Genomic DNA, 21,071 nt, shown 5'->3' with positions numbered 1-21,071 from the left:
TTTAATATCTGCATGGTATTTCATTATCTGGGTAACTAATCACTTTTGATAGACAGTTACCTGGTATTTCTTTAATTTTTCTATAATGAACAGTGATGGAAGAAACATTCTTGTAGCTAAATAACTCTGCCAAATAAGTTTGAGTAATGCTGTGTTCTGAGGCTCTTTCTCGGATATTCAGTGTGAATCTACATTTTCAAGGCTCTGAGAAGTCCTGCAAAGGAGGGGAAGCTTTGATTTTATTAACCCAGCATTCCCAAATTTTAGAAGTTGCTCCGTTACTATTTCTTTAGGCCAAAATATTAGCAAAGGAATTTCTAGATCAAAGAATATATAGAGTTTTAAGGGATTTTCACCTATTTCCTTCTAGGAGTGTTGTTTTAGGAACTGGAGACGTTGGAGACAACTCTTCCTTCTTGGCTAAACTGAGATGTTCTTTTAATCACAATTAGATGAAAAGTTCAAGACACAAAAAGCATATGCGATGTTCTTTTTAAACAACCAAGCACTCAAGACAAGTGCAAAGAATTACCTGGGTTCTTTTTGAGTCTTCTGGGAAGTCAGTTTAGAAGAGTTTGATTCATCCAGAAAGCATCAGTTTTCCTTTTCTAGAGTTCAGACAGGAAACATGTAAAATGAGTAAAAGTCTCTCATGTGGACCATCCCAGAGGGTCCTGGGAGATTTTAAATGCTGCCGTGGACCGTTGAGGAATGTCCATTGTAAATACTACTTTTGATATAAAACAACAAGGCTCAAAGTAAATGTTTTGGACGGGCTGACTTCTCTTCTTATATTCTGCCTCCATGCAACCATACTGGCTTATTTATTTATTCAGCAAACACTTGCTAAACTTGCACCACGAGCTGGGCCCTAACTAGGCCCTGAGGACAGCTGTGAACAAGCCTTTGTCCTCTTGTAGAACTTACATTGCAGTGGGGAGACGGGCAGTGAACAAGTAAATCAATACATAGCCACATTACCAGGCTGACTGCAGGGTACAGCACATGCCAGTGGGAAAGCAAACAGCCTGATGGGATGGGGAGTCGATGGGAGAGGCCCCTTAGATGGGCTGGGTAGGAAGGAGGTGACATTTGAACTGAGGTCTGAAGAATGATACTGAGCCAGCCAAGCAGAGAGCTGGGGACAGAATTCCCGGCAGAAACCAGCAGCTAAAAAGCAGGCTGGGAGGGTGGAGGGCTGGGGGCCTCAGGTCTGGGGAGCAGGAATCGTGGATGGTGGGGAGGCAAGAATGAGGAAACAGCTGGCGTCCTCAGGCAGCAGGAGGCTCAGAGGCCCAGGATGCGTTGTCGCCCTTGTCAGAAGCTCTGTGGCTCCGCACACCTGACCGCACCAGGGCCACTTACCCACCGCATACCGCGTGGACCAGGCACACGGCCGTCCTCACACACCCTGCAAATCCTGGGACGTTGAGTCCTCGGAATTCCGTAGCTTGTCCTCCCGTTTGCTTTTCACACACTGGCATTTTGCCCATGCGCTCACCCGTCCTTGACTAAGACCTGCGACGGACCAGACGTGTGACAAGTCACTGGGCTTGGGAAGAGAGGGAGACAGCCGCTCCCCATCATGTGCAGTCACCACCTCGTGTGCAAAGGGCAGTGTCCGGCGATGAATGCCCTCGGCAAAGGTCTGCATCAGGGGGTGGGGAGCTTCCCGCCTTGTTCATTGCAGCCTCCCCCGTCCCTAGCAGAGCTCTGGGCTGCTAACATGTCTTCCAAAAATACGCATGGAGTGAATGTAGGACATCAGTGCCCAGGGCTGGGCATGTGTGGCCCAGAGCTCCGTGGTGGGAGATGCCTGCCAGCTCCTTCCCACAGGGGAGGCAGCGGAATCACCTGCTTGGGGGATAACTCAGCTAGACCATGGGCCATGCCGAGGTCAGTGGAAACGCGCTACAGGCGAGGTCTCTCCGTGTGAAGCAAGAACCATGTGGCTTTCCCCACAGCCCAGCCTCCGTAAGAAGCAGTGTCTGCAATCGCTCACCACGTGGACTGCAGTGGAGGGAGGAGGTCTGTCCGCTTAGCCAAGCACCCGCCCATGAGTACCTCCTCCGTGGCAGCTGGCCAGGCCGTGCTCACCGACCTTCAAGGCATAAAGCCGGGCTCAGCCATCCATCTGTCCCACTGTGGTCTCTGTGGCAGCCTCACTCATCGATTTCTCGAAAGCGCCGATACCTCTGCCCAGCTTGGTCTGAGCTGAGCTCAAAGGCTCAGGGGTTGAGCAATGACCATGGCCTGTCAGTTAATCACCCAATAAAAATAAACTCTGAGAACGAATGCAGGGGGTTTGACTAACTTTCCTGTGCTGGTCTCTGACATCCTGGTTTGCTCTCCCAATGAGCACGTTTCTTCAAGACAACCCACCATGGGAAACAGCACCTGGCCCAGACACCACCACGCCATCGCCTTTAGTGGACAGAAGCTGAACTTGACCTGCAAGCTGTACAGCCCTGGGCAGAGAGGCCCCCAGCCTGGGCCACACGCTGCCAGGGGCTTTATCCATCCCAAACTCTGAAATGCCGAAACTAGTTTATTTTGCTTTTCAGCCTTCTAATAAGTGCTAGTAAAGTTGGGCAATCATGGGCGAGGGATGGCCTCACAAGCCACAGGATGCTGAGCTACATGCCTGCAGGGTGAGGAAGAAATCCAACCTCTGTCCTGGAAATCAGAGAAAGAGAGGCTGTTTTGTCTCATGTTGGTCACCCCAGATCTCCCAAAGTGAGTGTCTAGGGAGCTCCGTCCCCATCCTCGCCCGAGTGTTGGCCTTCTGGAAGACCCTTACACGCTGGAAACCCTGCCTCCAGTCACCATCCAAGGGTCCTAGGCCCAGGCCCACCTTCCACCCTGGCCTGACTCTACCCCAGCAGATGGGCTTGCGGGACAGAGGCTGGCCCAGGGCCAGCAGGGCCCCCTTTGCTTCCTTGGGGGCATGACAGTGATCCCTGGGGGCGGGGCTGCAGGGCCCTGGGTGGGCGTGAGGGCTGGGCTATGGGTGAACCTTGACTGCAACGCTTACATAATTAGACCTGAGGAATGTGGACCTTCCCTGTGCCCTGGGGACGTTAAGGATGGGCCCATGAGTGGCCACTGAGAACTGGACCCCATCACACAGCCTAAATATGGCCTGGTGGGATAGGAAAGTGAAAGTCTCCTTTTAAGAAGCCTGATAAGACAGCAGAATCCTGTCATCATATTAGAAACACACAAAAAACAGAAGGGGCTTGTTTGAGGGCAAAGTGGAGGCTGACGTCGAGAGCGGTGCCTTTAGTTTTCGCTATTTATAAATGTTGAGATTTTCCAGGAAGAGATGGCCGCTTCTCTAGAGTTAGGCTCAGCACGAGTTGTTTTCTTCCTGAAGATGTTTTTTGTCCTCAGCGGTCCTAGGTGGAGGCGTGTGGGCCTGGAGTAATTTCCTAGGGCACGTCTCAGTGTGGGGTCAGCACCCCCAAAGTCCTGCCTCCACAGCCTTCATCCAGCTCAAGTCCTCCAGTTCGCGATCCTTCAAGAGCAGGGACCACCAGCAGCCCTTATCTAGAGAAGATGGGGAGAGAAAAGGACCACCGAAGACAAACTGATTTAAAGTGGGGACCAAAATCCAACTCAAAACCAAAAAAAGATTTGACTGAGACCTTATTTTGGAACAATAAATGATGAAAATCAATTTGTTTCTTAGTTTGTTTTAACCCCAGCCATAAGCTGTTCTCGGAGTGAACATGTGTGAACCAAGGATTGTTTTGCTTTGACATAGTTTTTCCAACAACACACATGACAGCACACGCTACAGTTCACGCTCTGCTTGGCATGTTTACGAAGAGGTGTCCTTCCAAGCCATGCCAGCGGTTCGTCCCCTTGCCAGAGGGCGTCACCTAATCCTGGGCAAACCACTTGTTTTTATGATGTTAATTTAAATTTCATTGGCTCTGTGTTTTTGTAAATTGGTTTTGGTTTTACAGTTGCACAAGAATTACGTCCATATGTAAGTATTTAAGTCACATCATAATAAAATTATCAGCCCACGTAGAGCTCTATGATAATTTTTTAAAGGACCTCATGTTAAGTTTTTGAGTTACTTTGGTCTCATCAATTAACCCTACTATAATCTTTTAAATTTTTATTAAGCACCTGTCTGCTAAAAAATGTATGCTTTTTCTGTCCTTACACATTTGCCAGCAGCCGTGCAAGTAACTCTCACTCAAATTTTTAGCCTCTTTACCCAGAACATGAATTTGCAAATAAATGCTGCAAAACACTCTTTTTTGAGGCCCTGATAAACGCAATCTCCTTTCTCTTCTTCTGTCTGCTGACTAGTTTCTCTCTGCTGCTTCCTCATTGTCTGGGGTTTACTTAGTCCAGCATTGCTTTGAGCCTCTTCCTGGAACCCCTCGTCTTCTGTGAGATGAACATTGTGCTCTGTGCTGGTTGGCATGTATTTGGATGGTTCTAGTCTCTGAGAGGCTGACTCGTAAGTGTGTCGACCAGGGTTAAGCGGGAAGGGATGTTAGAGACCATGACAGACGTGGCCAGAAGTTCATTCATGACACGGTCAATGGAATGTTCAGACGATGAGCCATCCTTGCTGGCTTGCTCTTGTTTGCCTTCTTGGACCCAGGAACACAGTGAAAGGCAGATGACTGTTCATGGAATCAGCTAATAAGTGAACAAACGGGTGAATATCCTCACACGGAGGAAAGCTTACATTTTACCAAGTTGTACCGAATTCCAGGTCATCCCGTTCCCTTCCAAGTGCAGTTTCTAGTGCTTGGGAAAAGCCTCCCAGCATGGATATACAGGTGTGGGAAATATAACCCTGACCCTGACAATGCACAGAGGAGGAGCCAGGCCTGATCATTAATAGCAAAATTAATAATAATGGGGGCTTCCCTGGTGGCGCAGTGGTTGAGAGTCCGCCTGCCGATGCAGGGGACACGGGTTCGTGCCCCAGTCCGGGAAGAGCCCATGTGCCGCGGAGCGGCTGGGCCCGTGAGCCATGGCCGCTGAGCCTGCGCGTCCGGAGCCTGTGCTCCGCAACGGGAGAGGCCCGCGTACCGCAAAAAAAAAAAAAAAAAAAAAAAAGTAATGATAATGATCATTAATCATGAAAAACAATTTGTAGTTGCATTTTTTAAGCATCTGTTTAATATTTTCACCAACACTGAAGATATCAACTGACATTCTTGTCTAGAGTTGACAAATGTGTTCTTGGATTTCAGAAATCTGAAGTCTCAGCCTGTTACTGAAAAGAGCCACATACGTAGTTACTGTATCAGGGTCCCACTTTCCCAAATTTTCTGACATTGTTAAATTTGTGACTTTACACATTGAATCTGTCTTGCTAGATTTCTTCGTATTTCTTTGTGATCATTTTGGCCTGAGCCAATAATGAGGGCACCCTACAAGACATTTATAATCAGGGCTGTGGGGACTTTGCTTCCTTTTTTAATAACTGCTTCATTCACGTAGGTTTCGAAGGCAGGGTGGGAGACTTCATAAATCATCTTTGGAAATAAGTTTGCAGGATGGGGATGAAGCTCAGACTAGAAAGAGCCCGGTCCCAAAGCCATGTCACAGAAGGTCCTATCAGCACCTTTGTAAGGACACTGGCAGCAAATTATAACAAAGGATTAATGGCCTCAAACAAGAGAGCAGGCGTGACCTTTGCTGGGAGAGGTGAGCAGCAGACCTGCCTTGCCTGGAACAGGTGGTGAGCCGGTATTTGGAGATGACAAGCATGATCCCGGCAAGTAGCTGGTGCCCGGGAAATGTCAGTTCCCCTCTGCTTGGCAGGGAGGGCTCCATGCACACAGGGAAGGCTCCGTGCACACAGGGCTCACGCACGGAGGAGCAGGTCGGGGGTCGACAGTGTCTTCTGCAGGCTCAGAAGATTCACAGTAATCTTGAGCAAGGTCAGTATCCCGCTGGCTGGGGCCCCGCCCCTTTCTCTCCCACTAGTGAGAGCAGGTGGTGACTAAGAATGACTATCTTTTAGAACAAATGACTCTCAGACCTCAGTTACCAGTGATATCTCCACCATAACTGAGTAGTTTGTCCCAGTGGTTTAGTCTCTAATTTGACTTAGGAGTTGTCAATATGAACCTTCCAACAAAAGAACAGTTTAAGACAATATTATTTGAGACTTTCTAGGGATGAAGATATTAAATTCACACACATGTGCTGTATTACATTAAACCTTTCTCAAGGGTGTATGAAATTTTATAAACAGAAATAGGATTTTAAAAGAGTATTATATCAGCTTAAGAGTTTGGGTATTTTTTTTTTTTTAGGAAATGTTACTCTTGTGTAGATTCGAATGCCATGTTCCTGAGTTAACCCCCTAAATAAAACCCATCCACAGGACACAGTCCTAGGGTTTCCTTTCCGAGTTTAATCATTGTGGGTTGAGTGGTAGATCTCAAGCTTTAGTAAACCAGAACCACCTGGGGAACTTGGTAAAAGCAGAAAGGCCCCATCATACTCAGCAACCTGGTAACCCTGATACACGCCAGATGTGGAGAGCTAATGGCTTGGAAAAATTACCAACCCTCACAGTCTATTCTCAAGGCAAACAAAAATGCAGACTACGTTCAGGAGACAGAGAATCTGTATTGGAACCACAGCTCTGCCACTTAAAAGCTACTGGCCCAGTCTGAGCCTTTGTTTCCTCATCTGTAGAATGGGGTAATAGTATCTACCTTCCAGGCTGATGGGGCGATGATACGCAATAATGTACACACATCGTGTGGCACCTCCTCGGTGATCAATGAATGTGTGTTTCCAGTTCTAGATACAACAGAAAGCAAATACTGAAAAATAGAAAAACATGATGTGTTATGTGAGGGAAACTGCCTTGGCCGCAGTCATCACCAGTGTAATTAAATAACTAATGTAAATTACTAATTAACATCCTCTCTGCCTGCCAGAGTGTAAATTCCAACAAAACAGGAAATCCACTGCTGCCCCACCCAGCACCATACTCGGCACCTGGCACACGAGACACCCAGCAAATAGTTATTCAAAATGAGAGAGTGAACAGCATGGTCACTTTAAAAACATGCATGTGTTCATGTGTGTATCTGTACATAGTCTGGCCTCTAGACCAAATTTTAGTAATGCTTATTTCTGGAGGTAGATGAGGGTGCTTTTAATTTTCTTCTTTTTGCTTATCTATGTTGCCTGAGTTTTCTGCGATAAACACAAAAGACCTAATCTGCGTGTCATTGGGTATACGTGAGAGGGTGGAAGCCAGCCATCACCTCACCTACAGAACATGTTCCCTCATGATTTCTGGTGTTCTCAAGGGTTTGGATATGTGGTCTCTAGAATTAACATGGTTTTAGGAGAACCAGGAATTAAATGATTTCTAAAAAGAAGTAGAATTTCTTTTGCCTTTTTTTTTTTTTTTTTTTTTATGCGGTACGCGGGCCTCTCACCGCCATGGCCCCACCTGTTGCGGTAGCACAGGCTCCGGACGCGCAAGCCCAGCGGCCATGGCTCACGGGCCCAGCCGCTCCGCAGCACGCGGGATCCTCCCAGACCGGGGCACGAACCCGCATTCCCTGCATCGGCAGGCGGACTCTCAACCACTGCGCCACCAGGGAAGCCTAGAAGTAGAATTTCTTTTGATCCATCAGTCTCCTTGTTCTGATCATGGAACATGCAGAGAAGAGCCTGAAACTGCTGTCCCCAGAAAGGCCTGCTGGCAAGGTTGGCCCTTGGCTGATGCCTGGAAGGTTGGATTTCTGGAGGGTTCCCTGCACCCTACCTGGGAGGAGGGCTCACTGTGCCTGAACTCAGGCTTTGTGCCAAAAAATATGGTTTGTGCTGGACTCCTGCTTTCCTTCTGAAACTCAGCCATTTTGCTCCCTGCCTAGTAGCCTCTTTGAGAGGTCTGTCCATGGGGCACCTCGGGACAAAATTCCTTTAGAATTCTGGGTCACCCAGGATCTGGGTCAGTCAAAGCATGTTGAAGAAGCCTTGTTCATTCATTCATTCATTCATCCAACAACTGAGTAGCTACTCAGTGTGTGCCAGGCACTCTTCTAGGTACCAGAGACACAGTCAAATGAGGTAGATGAAAGGCAGGTGGAGAGTTAGGCAAAGCCTTGGAGACATGGTCAGGAGTTTGGATTTTATTCTGTGCCCAGAGGGAAGTTACTGGAGGATTCTGAGCAGGAACTTACATCATATGAGATATACACTGAAAATGGTCAATTTTCAGTTGGCTGCTCTTTGAAGAATTGACTGTAGCAAGTAGAATGGAAGCAAGAACCAGGTGCACTGGGGTGGTCCAAGCAAAAGATAATCCCTAGTGATCTCACCTCCTACTTCCTGTGGCAGAGCAGAGATAATGGACTCACACCAAACGTGCCTTTGTCCACTGAAGGGTGGAAAGTGAGCTCCTTAGGTGTGGTTGTGCATTGCTTGTTGTCACGGTAGGGATCTGGGCAGCTCTTCCTGTCCACGTCTGCTGGTTGTGGCATCTCTCCGTCCCTGAGAAGCCCTTCCTGTTAGCAAGACTGCTTCCTTGGCTCTGGTTCCCCAGGAGCGGGAGAGAACGCTGTCCCCCAGATTTCTGCAGACGCTGTGATGGCCTGTGCTGTGTAACTGAGCTGGGATTCCGGAATCCACTGGCCCCTCAGTCTCTTGTGTATGTTTCGTCAGGAGATTTGAAATATGCCCTTTCCTTTGTACTCAGAGCCATAGCTACATGAGCTATTTCAAAACATTGTATTTCCTTCTGCTGGGAGTTCTTTCTAGTTCTGTTTTTAGATCAAATGGTTGATTTGAATCACCCAAGCAGATATTTCATCTAACACAGGGGGTCTATTGGGCTGGAATTAAGTGAGGAGCTGATTATAAGCCTGCTGTTTCCTTTCTTCCCTGTGGTTTTACAGGGTTGTTTGCTTCCTTCAGTAGGAATAGAAAATCACTCTGTATTTCCCCTTTCTTCTTTTCATTTTCCAGGCTCTCATAATCTTTCCCATCCTTACTGACTCCGCTTTGAGAATGAGCTGCGCTTAGGCTCGTATGTTGGTCTAAAAATACCAACCCTCCCTATAATCCATGCCATCACACGGGATATTTCCCCCCATGAGAGCTGGGCCCCTGGCTTGGAAGTCCTTCCAGGTCAATACCAGGCCTGGGCCTCTGGCCTGGGAGCTTCCTTCCCTGCTCTGCCAGGGCCCTGCGGACAGTAAACCCACTTCCCAGGAGGGAAGCAGGCCCGGACTGTGGTGAGGTGCCCCCCTCCCCACCTCCCCACTGCTCTGATCTACTAATCAGCCTGCCCTGTGTCTTTCGACGCTGACACCTGGAAGAGGTCGCGCCTTGGCAAGCACGCGAGCAGCTCCTGTGAAGCTACGTACAGACTGAAATGAGTCTTGTTTTTAATTCGATTTTTCTTCCCCTGTAACAAGCAAAGTTCACATTACAGATAAATTGCCTGGAAATGCCAATTTAATAAGGCATATGCATTTTTCAGGCCCAGAAGCACAGAAAATATCTTGCACGCCAGTATTTTTGCACCAAAGGTTTATTAAAAAGACACCTTTGAAAATGCAGAAACTTATAGAGTGCCTGGCCAGTCGGTCCAAAGGGCTGATTTGACACAAGGGCTCATAGGCCAGGAGGTTGGAAGGGCAGGTCGGTTGATAGGTGTTGAGCTGTTTTCCCCTCTCGGGTAAAAAGCTCCAGGGTTGGGGAGGATCACACCTACTTCCAGGGGCTTCCATGCAGCTCTTAGTTTGGAGGGCGTGGGCATGGTGAAACCCAGCACTGGGCACTTGGGAATTCTCAGTAAATGGAATGACCCCGTCCTCCTCTCTCCGTGGCTGTGGTTCTGAGGAGACGCAGGAAGATGGGCATCAAGGAGATCTGCAGCACGGGCAGACCTCCCTAAGGTCTCCGATTGGAAGAGGCACCAAACAAAATACATCAACTAATAGAGGGAAACAAAGGACCCAGCAAAAATGCGATTAAATAGGACAAGGATGGAGACCTGATTATTATTTTTATTTTTTTTAAGGGCAGTTATTTCCTTCTGCCTCATTTATTTATTTATTTACTTATTTATTTATTTTTGCTGTGTTGCGTCTTCGTTTCTGTACGAGGGCTTTCTCTAGTTGTGGCAAGCGGGGGCCACTCTCCATCGCGGTGCGCAGGCCTCTCACTATCGCGGCCTCTCTTGTTGCGGAGCACAGGCTCCAGACGCGCAGGCTCAGTAGTTGTGGCTCACGGGCCTAGTTGCTCCGCGGCATGTGGGATCTTCCCAGACCAGGGCTCCAACCCGGGTCCCCTGCATCAGCAGGCAGATTCTCAACCACTGCGCCACCAGGGAAGCCCCCTGACCTGATTTTTGTTTTGGTTTGGTTTTTTTTGTTTTTTTGCGGTACGCGGGCCTCTCACTGTTGTGGCCTCTCCCGTTGCGGAGCACAGGCTCCGGACGCGCAGGCTCAGCGGCCATGGCTCACGGGCCCAGCCGCTCCGCGGCATGTGGGATCTTCCCGGACTGGGGCACGAACCCGTGTCCCCTGCATCGGCAGGTGGACTCTCAAAAACATTCACTCAGCAACTATCTATTGAGTGTTGTATATGTGCTAAGTAATGTTCTAGGAGCTGGGGTCATGACAGTGAACAGATATCCTTGCTCTTGTGGAACTTACATTTTTAGTGATATCTCTGTTCCATATGTTAATTCATATTCTTCTCTTTTCCTGACGTGTCTGTCCTCTCATTCTCTGACAATATCCCCCCATTCCTTCTGTCTTAGTTCAGATACTGCATCCTCTGTGAGGACCCCGGGGTTGCCCTCCATCAGAGATAATTACTTCTTCCTCCAGGTGTCCATGTGCCTTGCCTGTACCTTCATGACAGTGCTTCTCCTGCCTAGTCTGCATACCAGATACATCCAAGATGTAAAAGCAGGAAAAAAAAAAAAAAAAAAAGCTGGACTTGGACTCAGGAGACAGGCTATGAACTCTGCCTCTATGAGAGCTGGGCAGATAAGAGCTCCTTCCTCCCAGGCTTGTCATGAGGAATAAAGGAGGTGCATGTACAAAATATTTAAAACAGAAAAGGCCCAGAGTTAATTAATGGTCGGTCATTACTTTCTGAATGAACAACTGTGCTATAATGATGTTTGTGGATTTGTATTAAGAATTATCTGGCAGCTACCCTGGGAGCTTGTGCCCAGTACTCCTTGGACATTTCTTGAACCTATTTTGAATGTAATCTGACGTCGTTTGGGGATTTTTTTTTTCTTTCAGGTATTCTGTTTACAAGGACCCAGCAGGCTGGCTGAATATCAACCCCATCAACGGGACTGTTGACACCACTGCTGTGCTGGACCGCGAGTCCCCATTCGTCCATAACAGCGTGTACACTGCCCTCTTCCTGGCAATCGACAGTGGTGAGTAATTTTTTAAATGCCAATAAGTGAATACTTTTCAGTTTTAAATATATTTTTACATTTCTTCTGATATACCTAAAGGTGTGCTTGGGAAGAATTAAATGTGGGCGGGGGGCAGGGAAAGCAAATGTGTAAACACACGTGAGTCAGTAAAATCCCAAGTCCTGGAATTCCTGGGTCTTTGTCTAGTTAAGGGTCAGAGCAGTGAGCTCTCTGTGCTCCATCTCAAGTAGGCGCCAAAGCTAGGAAGCCACATTGATGTCCTTCATCTTGGTGTCATGTTGTCATCTACAAGGAGGGTTTTTTTTACCTAATGCAAGGTGAAAGGAAGTCCCAGAGGACATCACCGACCCTAACAATTGAATTGTTCCCTCAGCTTTTTTCCTTTTATGATATGCACCATGGAAAGACATCAGGTCCCCTCAGCTGGTAGCTTCATAAGCGCGGAACAATTGCTGTTCGTTCAAAAGCTAATAATGCAGTATCCACAACTCAGACTCTGTTCCAGACGCTGGGGATACAGTCATGAACAAACAAAAATCACTGTCCTCGTGCAGCTGACACAGTCATGGAGGACGGAAGGAAACTGAGTAAAATACATACTATTCAGAAAAAAAAGAAAGTATACTATTTATGTATGAAACAGGAAAAAGATAGCAAATGAAAGGATGCTACAGTTTGAACCAGACAGCCGTGAGAGGCTCACTGAGGAAGTGACATTGAGCAAAATCATGAAGGAAGTGGGGATGGGGCCCCTGAAGCAATCTAAGGGAAGAGCAAGGAGGCTGGGGGCTGGAGCAGAGAGGGCAGTGGTACATGAAGGGGATGGGGATGCAGATCATGTAGGGTCACGTGGGCCTCTGTACAACCCTTGGCTTCTACTTTATGTTGAAATGGGTTACCATAGCCAAGTTCTGAGTACAGTTCAAAGTGCCATGATCATTCTGCTCTGTTGAGATCAGACATAGGAGACAAGGACAGAAGTAGGGACACCTCTTAGGAGACTGAGGGCAACCTGGGAAAGATGGTGGCTTGGACCGGTAACAGAGTAGGGGATGAGAAGAGATCAGATTCTGGAGATACTCTGTATATTTCGGACACAGAGCTAACAGGATTTGCCATTGGCTGAGATGGGGGGAGTCAGAGTCGGTTTCTGGGTATGTTAAGCTAAGATGTCTACTGTGTCAATCACACAAGAAGTTTTGCTCTCCCTGTAATTGCTAAAAGCTGTTCATAGCTGAAGATTCGGTTTTGAGTCCTATATATATATCAAAATGAATATTTTTATAGGGTTCTTTATATGTGCCTTCATTACCCAATAACGGGTGAACTAAGAATTCTCAGAGGCTGGGTACTTACACAAAACCAAGTAGGAGAGCACGTGTCTAAGAAGTGAGTGATCAGTGTGGCGCCCAGCAGGCAGAGCGGGTTTCACAGTAAAGTCAACCTTTGCGTCTGGCCTTGAAAGACAGGATTTGGATAAATGGCAGGGTCAGGAGGTCGGGGTGCCTGAGGGCATAGAGCAGAGGAGTCAAAATTAAAAGGGAGTGTGGCATGGGAGGTAAGAAAAGGAAAGAGAAGGGTTACATCCACTGTGAGTACATATGTAGAAACCTATTTGGATGTATACCGGAAAGTCATATCTTCAAGACATCTCAAAATCTGGGCAAGTCATCTGATAGAGCAGGCACCCAAAGGATCCCGTAACTTCTTGAGGAGGAAACTGACATGATGAAATAGCACATGGACATTCATCAACAGAGAGCTGGACCAGACACTGTGCTTGGTCCTGGAGACTCAAAGATGAATAATAATAATAACTTTGTCCTTGTGCTCAGTGAGCTAATGAGTTACTTGGCAAGTTAGGCTAGCAAACAGAAGGTGGCAATACACTGTCACAACTGTCCTACTGGAACTAAGCCCAGAGGAGCCCCTCATCCAGCCTCAGAGGTGGTCACGGGGAGCTTCTTGGTTGAGGGGATCTCTAAACTGAGTGATGAGGGATAGGTTGGGAAAAGGGAAGGCGTTCTACTAGAAGCCTGAGAGAAGGTGGTTATGTGAGACACGCGAACATTGGTCGGCATCACTGGAGGCTCCATATTTACAGAGATAAGGTTACTAGGTCTTGTGTGGAGTGCCCAGCGCTTATCACAGTGCCTGACTTAGAGCAGGCACTCATGTGTATGTGGAATAGATCATAAAATAGATCATGAAACGCTCCATATGCTATGCGAAGGAGTTTGATTTGGTTATCAAACTCCTCGAGAATAAACGCTGTACTTTAGAAAGACAACCCCCGTGGCGGTGTAGAAAATCAGTCAGATCATGATGCGACATGAGGCAAGGAGGCATTAGAAAGCTGTGCAGAAATCCAGGTAAGAGAAGCAGTGGGAGTCGTTTGGGTGGAGTGAGTCTGGAGCTGGGAAACATTGTAGACATAGCAGGTATCTGAGTTGAAGGGGTCAAGGTATGCCTGTTGGCAACAGAAACAAACTAGAAAGGATGAATCTAGAAAACATTTGGATGGAAAAAACAAGGCTTTGGAAACAACCCATACTCCATATGAAAGAGAGAATGGCAATACGAAAATTTCTAGTGAGAAATCTGCTCCTTAATAGAAATGGAACTGGTTTCAAAGGCTTGTTCCCATGTTGTACTTACAGGGTGGATGTTGACATGATCCCATGAGACACTGCAACGTGGGCCTGAAATAGAGGCCAGGAGGTTTTATTCAGGGAGTCACAGTGCAAGAGATTGTCGCCATCAGAACAGATAAGTTTTGTGGAAGGAATAGGTCTAGACAGGAGTGCTAAGGGCATCAACCGTGGAGGACAAAAAGCCAAGAATTTTAAAATGCTTTTCAAACAAGAAGTATCGATTATAGATCAGCTAAAGTAATGATTTCAGAGTTCTCTACTACGTAAAAGTATCTGTACTTGTAGAGAAAATTCTCAGCTAAGAACACCATGAAGGAAGTTTGAAACCCAGCAAATAGTTTAGTTACCATTGCCTTATAAAATATTTTATGCAGTTATTCATCCAAAAAACTAAAAATGAAATACACTTTAATTTTTGCCGGAAACAGGAGTCTTCTCTCCAGGTGTGACAGGGCAAGCTGCTCATAGATTCTGAGGCTCAGTTTCTATAATACTTGTACAAAATGAGGAAGATAATTTCTACTTACGAGGTTGTAGTGAGAAAATGAAGTGCTGTGCCCTCTACACTCTCCATCAAAAGCAATATTAAATGTTCAGTAAATGTCAGTCCCACCCCAATGGAGTTATAGACAGGAAAGAATACAGCCGAGAATGGTCCTCAAGAAATAATGCAGTTTGAAATCTATTTCTTATCTAACTCTGTTAATGCTAATATCAGACAAGGAAATCCAAATCTGATGTCACAGATGTTTCCAAAGGATAGAAATGTCCCTGAAGATGGAATGATAAATAAAAAACAAGTTGGCATTACTATATAGAACCATCATTAGAGATGATAATCTTGAATAAGGCCCAAAAGACTTAGCGCAAAGAGAATAAATTTTCAAAGACCTCATAAATCAGAGTAACTTTTGTTTAAAGGCTCGTTTTTGTCACTCACTGAAAACTTATCTCTAGATATTATGGTTAACCAGGAAAAAACAACAGTAAGTGCTGTTAGATCAAGGTTAATAGTACTAACTGATGGCTCAGTGTTACACAAAGTAAGCATTTGAGTTTATTAATTTTATAGAAATTCAGTGTATTTGATGGAATGAAAGAATAAGGAATTATTGTCATACAACACGAGGGAAACTAAAGCAAAATAAATTGATTTTCTCTAAACAAGGTGTCAACTCAGGAATTTATGCCAAAACATGTCAATAAAATATATGGCCATGGGAACTTTATTGTAGGTTGTAGTAGACCAATGTCCCCACTGCAAAAACTAGAAAAATGTGGATACATTACAAAAGTCTTAATTGTAAAGGCATCAGAGAGCTGCAGAAGCAATGAAGCCTAACTCAACTAAAAACTAAAATAGGAAAGAAGAAAGAACCATTCTAAAAAGAGTGTAGGGCCACCAGCCATTTTTTTCTCTCTGGGGCTGTTTTAGATTCTGGGTGAGGATCAGGCCTGACCCAGGCAGGGCCCAGGATGGAAAGAAAGAAATGAGAAACACTTGTAACGGTCATGTGGCTGGTGTGACAGAGGGCTCTTAAGCACATGGTTATAGGTAAATGCCTTTTAAAGGGCAGAATAATATCTCCTGGGGTCTCACTGAAACAAAGACCTAACAAAGCAAGCAAACTTACCTCAAACACACAACCATTCTCTCTTTAAGACATTTGCCAGATTTTGAAGGTATGAGGGATTGGAGGATGGGATGGCTGATGCTGTAGACTGAATGTTTGTGTCTCCCCCAAAATTCACATGTTGAAATCTAATCCCCAGTGTGCTGGTATTTGGAGGTAGGGCCTTTGGGAGGTCCATGGGGATGGAAGCCTTCATGAACGGGATTAATTCCCTTATAGAAGAGATCCCAGAGACTTCCTTCACCACGTGAGGACACAGCACAAAGACTATATTGAAAACTACAAAACACTACTAAGAGTTTTTAATCCTGTGTAAATAGAGACCTATACCATATCCATGGATTAGGAGACTCAATGCTATTAAAATGTCAGTTCTCTCCAAATGGACCTAAAGGATTCAATGCAATACCAAGCAATATCCCAGGTTTTTGTTTTGAGAAGAAGGGGAAGAAACAGATTATAAAATTCATATGGCAATACAAGGGACTAAAAATAGCCAAGGAACTCTTGAAGAATAAGTTGGAAGACTGACACTACCATATATCCAGACCTATTAGAAAACTATAATAATTCAGGGACTTCCCTGGTGCTGCAGTGGTTAAGAATCCACCTGTCAGTGCAGGGGACACGGGTTCAAGCCCTGGTCCGGGAAGATCCCGCATGCTGCGGAGCAACTAAGGCCATGCGCCACAACTACTGAAGTCCACACGCCTAGAACCCATGCTCCGCAACAAGAGAAGCCACTGCAATGAGAAGCCTACGCACCGCAACAAAGAGCAGCCCCCGGTTGCCGCAACTAGAGAAAGCCCACATGCAACAACAGAGACCCAACACAGCCAAAAATATTGAATAAATAAACAATTTTTAAAAAAAAAGAAAACTATAATAATTCAAACTGTGTGGTGTTTGCTCAAAGATAGAAAAACTGACCAATGAAATAGAATAGGGAGTTCAGAAACAGATCCACACACATACAGTCCCTGATTATGACAAGGACAACATGGTAGTGCAGATGAGAAAGCATGGTCTTTTCAATAAATAGTGCTGGGTTTCACACATATGGAAAGAATTATCCTGACCCCTCTCTTATACCATATATAATAACCAATTCTAAATATGTTACAGGTCAAAATATGGAAGGTAAAATAATACATCTTTTAGAGAAAAACATGTTAGAACATATTGATGTCCTTGGCATAGGCAAAGTTTTTTTAAACAGGACACAAAAGTACTAACGACAAAAGGGAAAAAATGATATATTATATTAAAATTAAGAACTTCAGTTCATCAGATTATACCATCAAGAATGTAAAAAGGTAACCCACAAAGTAGGAGGTATTTATATTATAAAGGAATCCTACAATCTATATGCAAAAGGCACCACTCAAAGAGGAATGGGTAAGGGACTTGAACAGGTATTCACAACAGAGGATATACAAATGCCAATAAACATATGAAGAGATGCTCAACTTCATTCATCAAGGAAATAAAAATTAAACTATCCAAATACAAACTAAAATATAAATTGATCAAGGAAATGCAATGAAATTCAATATTCAGCACACCTTCAAAATGACTGAAGTGAGAAGATGGAAGATGCCAAGTGTCGGCAAGGATATGAAATCATTAGAACTCTCATATCCAGCTGCGAGAAGTGTAAACTGGTACAACCACTCTGGAAACTGCAAGTATCAACTAAGGGTGAACATATGCATCCCCTATGATCCAGGAATTACGTGCCTAGCTGTACATCCAACGGAAATGTGTGTATCTGTTCACCAGAACCCCTATGCCAGAATGTAAATAACAGCACTATTCATGATAGCTCAAAACTGGAAACTGTCCAAATGCCCAACAGAAGTAGAATAAATAAATGGTGGAACATTCACACAGTTGGGTCTGTACAGCGCTGAGAATGAATGATGTGCAGCTATTCACAGCAACACGAATGAATGTTGCAAACATAACATTGAGCAAAAAGAAGGCTGAAGCAGAAGATCGCACATGGAATGATTCCATTTATGTGAATGTCAAACGGGCGAAAGTAATCTATGCTTCCAGATTACGTTGTGGAAGGGCTCTTTTTTTAATTGAAGTATAGTTGATATACAATGTTGTAAATAACTATATATATAGCTATAAAAGAATATATATATTCTTTTTCAGATTCTTTTCCCTTATAGGTCATTTCAAAATATTAAGTGTAGTTCCCTGTGTTATATAGTAAGTCCTTGTTGTTTATGTATTTCATATATGATAGTGTCTATCTATTAATCCCAAACTCCTCATTTATCCCTCCCCTTGCTTTCCCCCTTCGTAACCATAAGTTTGTTTTTGATATCTGTAAGCCTCTTTCTGTTTTGTAAATAAGTTCATTTGTATTATTTTTTAAAATTAGATTCCACATATGAATGATATCATATGATGTTTGTCTTTCTCTGTCTGACTTCACTTAGTATGGTAATCTCTAGGTCCATCCATGTTGCTGCAAATGGCATTATTTCATTCCTTTTTATGGCTGGGTAATACTCCTTTGTAAATATGTACCACATCTTCCTTATCCATTCATCTGTTGATGGACGTTTAGGTTGCTTCCATGTCCTGGCCACTGTAAATAGTGCTGCAATGAACATTGGGGTGCCATGTGTCTTTTCAGATTATGGTTTTCTCCAGATATATGCCTACAGTAACTCTATTTTTAGCGTTTTAAGGAACTGTGGAGGAGTTTCTTGATCTTGTATATACTGGGCTAACTACATGGGTGTGTTCAGATTGTGAAGTTTCTTCAAGCTGTGTATTTGTGGAAACATGAAAGTTTCTATATTTCAATACAACTTAAGAAAAAATATATATATAGCTACACAGAGAGCGTGTCCCTGGTCCACTGTGCCTTCCCCAGGAGGCTGTGACCATTCATGTGCTCTCTAAGTATCTGTTAGCCTAAAGCTAGACTCTCAGCATCTTGTCATTCTAAGGAAGGACAATCCCCAGCTGCTGGGGGTGGGCGGGTGGCAAAACTGCCAGCAGGGGTGAATGACAGGATGTCTGCAGAGAGAACAAGGTGAAGCATGCGCTCTGCAGTCCCTGCAACACTTGGCAAAAAGCGAAGTGACCCCATCATAGCTGCTACACACGGCTCTACTCATTCAGTTCAGAACAGTGGTGAGGCAGCACAGAAAGAGAATATACTTTTTAGGTACCTCTTAGAGACTAGAAACTGTGATATCAGAATGGAGGAATGTAAAAAAATAGTCAGATACAGGGCTGGAAATCTGTTCTGAGTTAATAGAAATTAAAAATTCTTTGGACCTGTTTGCTTGTGGGGGGCCCCAGAGCAAGTCTATATAGATTCCAGAATCGCGCTTCACAGTAATATTGATAATGCCCGGGTTATGGATGATTTGGGGAGGGAAAGACACTAATCACTCCCTACAGATAGAGGCTAGGTTGTAACCCACAGCACACTCAAGGATGTACAAGGCACTTTTCGTAAACTGTTATCGGTTTTAATGAGCTATAAATTACCTAACAACATTGTTTTATTATAAGGGAAATGCTTTTGTTTTGCTAAAGCAGAAATGGCTGTGGTTGAATGATTGGCACAGTAAAGCCTTTCATCCTACAGATCGATATGGTGTGACCTTCCGTGTTGGCGAGCAGTTTACCTTTAGAAACGAATATCATCACTTACCTTATGTGGTCCAGATTAGTGCCTTCAGAGTACAGGAACTCCTTCATTAAAGACTTAAACGAACACAGAATTTCTGGCATGTGTTAAGAAAGGGGGAAAAAAAAATGACTGTTAAGGAAAATACCAAGATGGAGAGACGACATTCAGGAATGCAGTCAGGTGGCATCCCTTTGGAGATGTGCTGACAGGGGGGCAAAGCAGCAGCAATTAGCACCGGGCAAATCCCAGCGTGATTATCGTTGCTGCTCAGGTAATCGCCAGAAAGGTCAAGTGTTAGCCTCACTGTCTTATGTGGGCCGAAAACTGCCACAAGCACTTTCTTGTAAGAGTTTTGGAATCCCACTGGAGATGGCCATGGGCAGGAAGGCATAGCCGGCTGGTGCTTCTTGGCTTACTGCCTTCTGCTCAGGATTCTATCAGGCTGGTCTTCCTACCTCCTTCTCACCTGTAACCTCATCTTTCACTCCTCCTCCTGTTCTGAAATTGTGTAGGGTTCAGCGTTCCATGATTGTTATTGAATGGCTCTTATGCCCTCAGAGAAGTTCTAAATTGTGACTCCAAATACCAAAGACACATACTCTGCTTCAGGAAGTTCAAGTGCCCTTGCTCCCAGCACCCAGGCTATGCAGCGAGTTTAAAGAAAAACGAAAAAAATTATCCCTCTTAGTTCTTACTAAGGCTTGGTGCGTACAAAATAGTTCGAACCAGGAAGCGCGTGCTGTCTCTAGCATCCATATGCAGGCTTTATGCGGTTGTCAAGCATCACATCCCCATCTATTTTCACTGAAAAGAATGAGGGAATGATAGCATAGAAACAAGCCCAGCTATCGCTCAATTCAGCAGCGTGTTTTCATAACTTAGCAACTTGTGTAAAGTATGTCTGAGTCTGTCGGTGAAAAATGTGCTGTGGGTTACCAAGAAGACCCAGATAGAGAACCAAGCATAATAGCTGTAAAATTAAAATGGAATAGACTAAGATAATGATTTTTCATAAGCTGTCTCAGGTCCTAACCTGTCTTTTCCCTCAGTCTCCTATATAATAGACGTTCTGATAACGCAAAGTGATTCTAAATTGAAATATTGTGCAAAATACTTTTAAATTGATTAAAAGAGAAAAAAAGTTATTCGGCCCCATAGTGAAATGACCACTAAACCACAGGATAACAACGGCCCCCAAACTGGGGATGACAGGGATCTGAACTTCAAAAAGATGCCTCTTTGTGTAGGTCAACCAAGACTGCTTAGGGGATGTAGTCAAATGACTTAGATTAATTCTACTTAAAAGATGCTAGCTTGGATAAAATCAAGCCATTAGTTATGATGGCAACCCAGTTAAGCCAGTTTAACACCCCTTATCTCAGCTGTTATAGTAATGGAGGAAGAAAAATAAATTGAAGGCCCAGTGATCATTCCTTGTTATTTCAAGTACCAGTAGAATATCAGTCACGCTGAGAATACTAGCTGCAATTTTGTCACTGACAAAATGGCCCGATAAAAGAGCTCTTGAGATCTGGTAGTAGAAAGGCTGTGATCAGAGCCATCTGTAGGCAGCAAGTACCCTCCACAGAGAGACTGGGGCCTGGTGCTCTGCTAACCCTCGGAATGGGCCAGCTCCCCAACTTCACTGTGCCACCATCAGTATGAGACTTAGGCCCTCTCAACCTGTT

At 44.9% G+C, this 21,071-nt stretch overlaps 1 protein-coding gene across 1 annotated transcript in view; it reads left to right on the top strand.

Annotated features, from left to right (window-relative positions):
- The window catches only part of CDH13 (cadherin 13), a 1,012,715-nt gene that overhangs the window by 970,133 nt on the left and 21,511 nt on the right, over window positions 1–21,071 (top strand). The window contains exon 11 of the mRNA XM_027119160.1: window positions 11,280–11,422. Coding sequence (XP_026974961.1) covers window positions 11,280–11,422 — 143 coding nt within the window. The remainder of the gene's footprint in view (window positions 1–11,279; window positions 11,423–21,071) is intronic.

This window comes from Aethalodelphis obliquidens, unplaced genomic scaffold, assembly GCF_003676395.1.
Source record: "Aethalodelphis obliquidens isolate GAN/ISIS:26980383/991018 unplaced genomic scaffold, ASM367639v1 scaffold20, whole genome shotgun sequence".
Taxonomy (NCBI): Eukaryota; Metazoa; Chordata; class Mammalia; order Artiodactyla; family Delphinidae; genus Aethalodelphis; species Aethalodelphis obliquidens.
The sequence above is the reverse complement of the archived record's forward strand: the minus strand, read 5'-3'. Positions and strand labels throughout refer to the sequence as shown.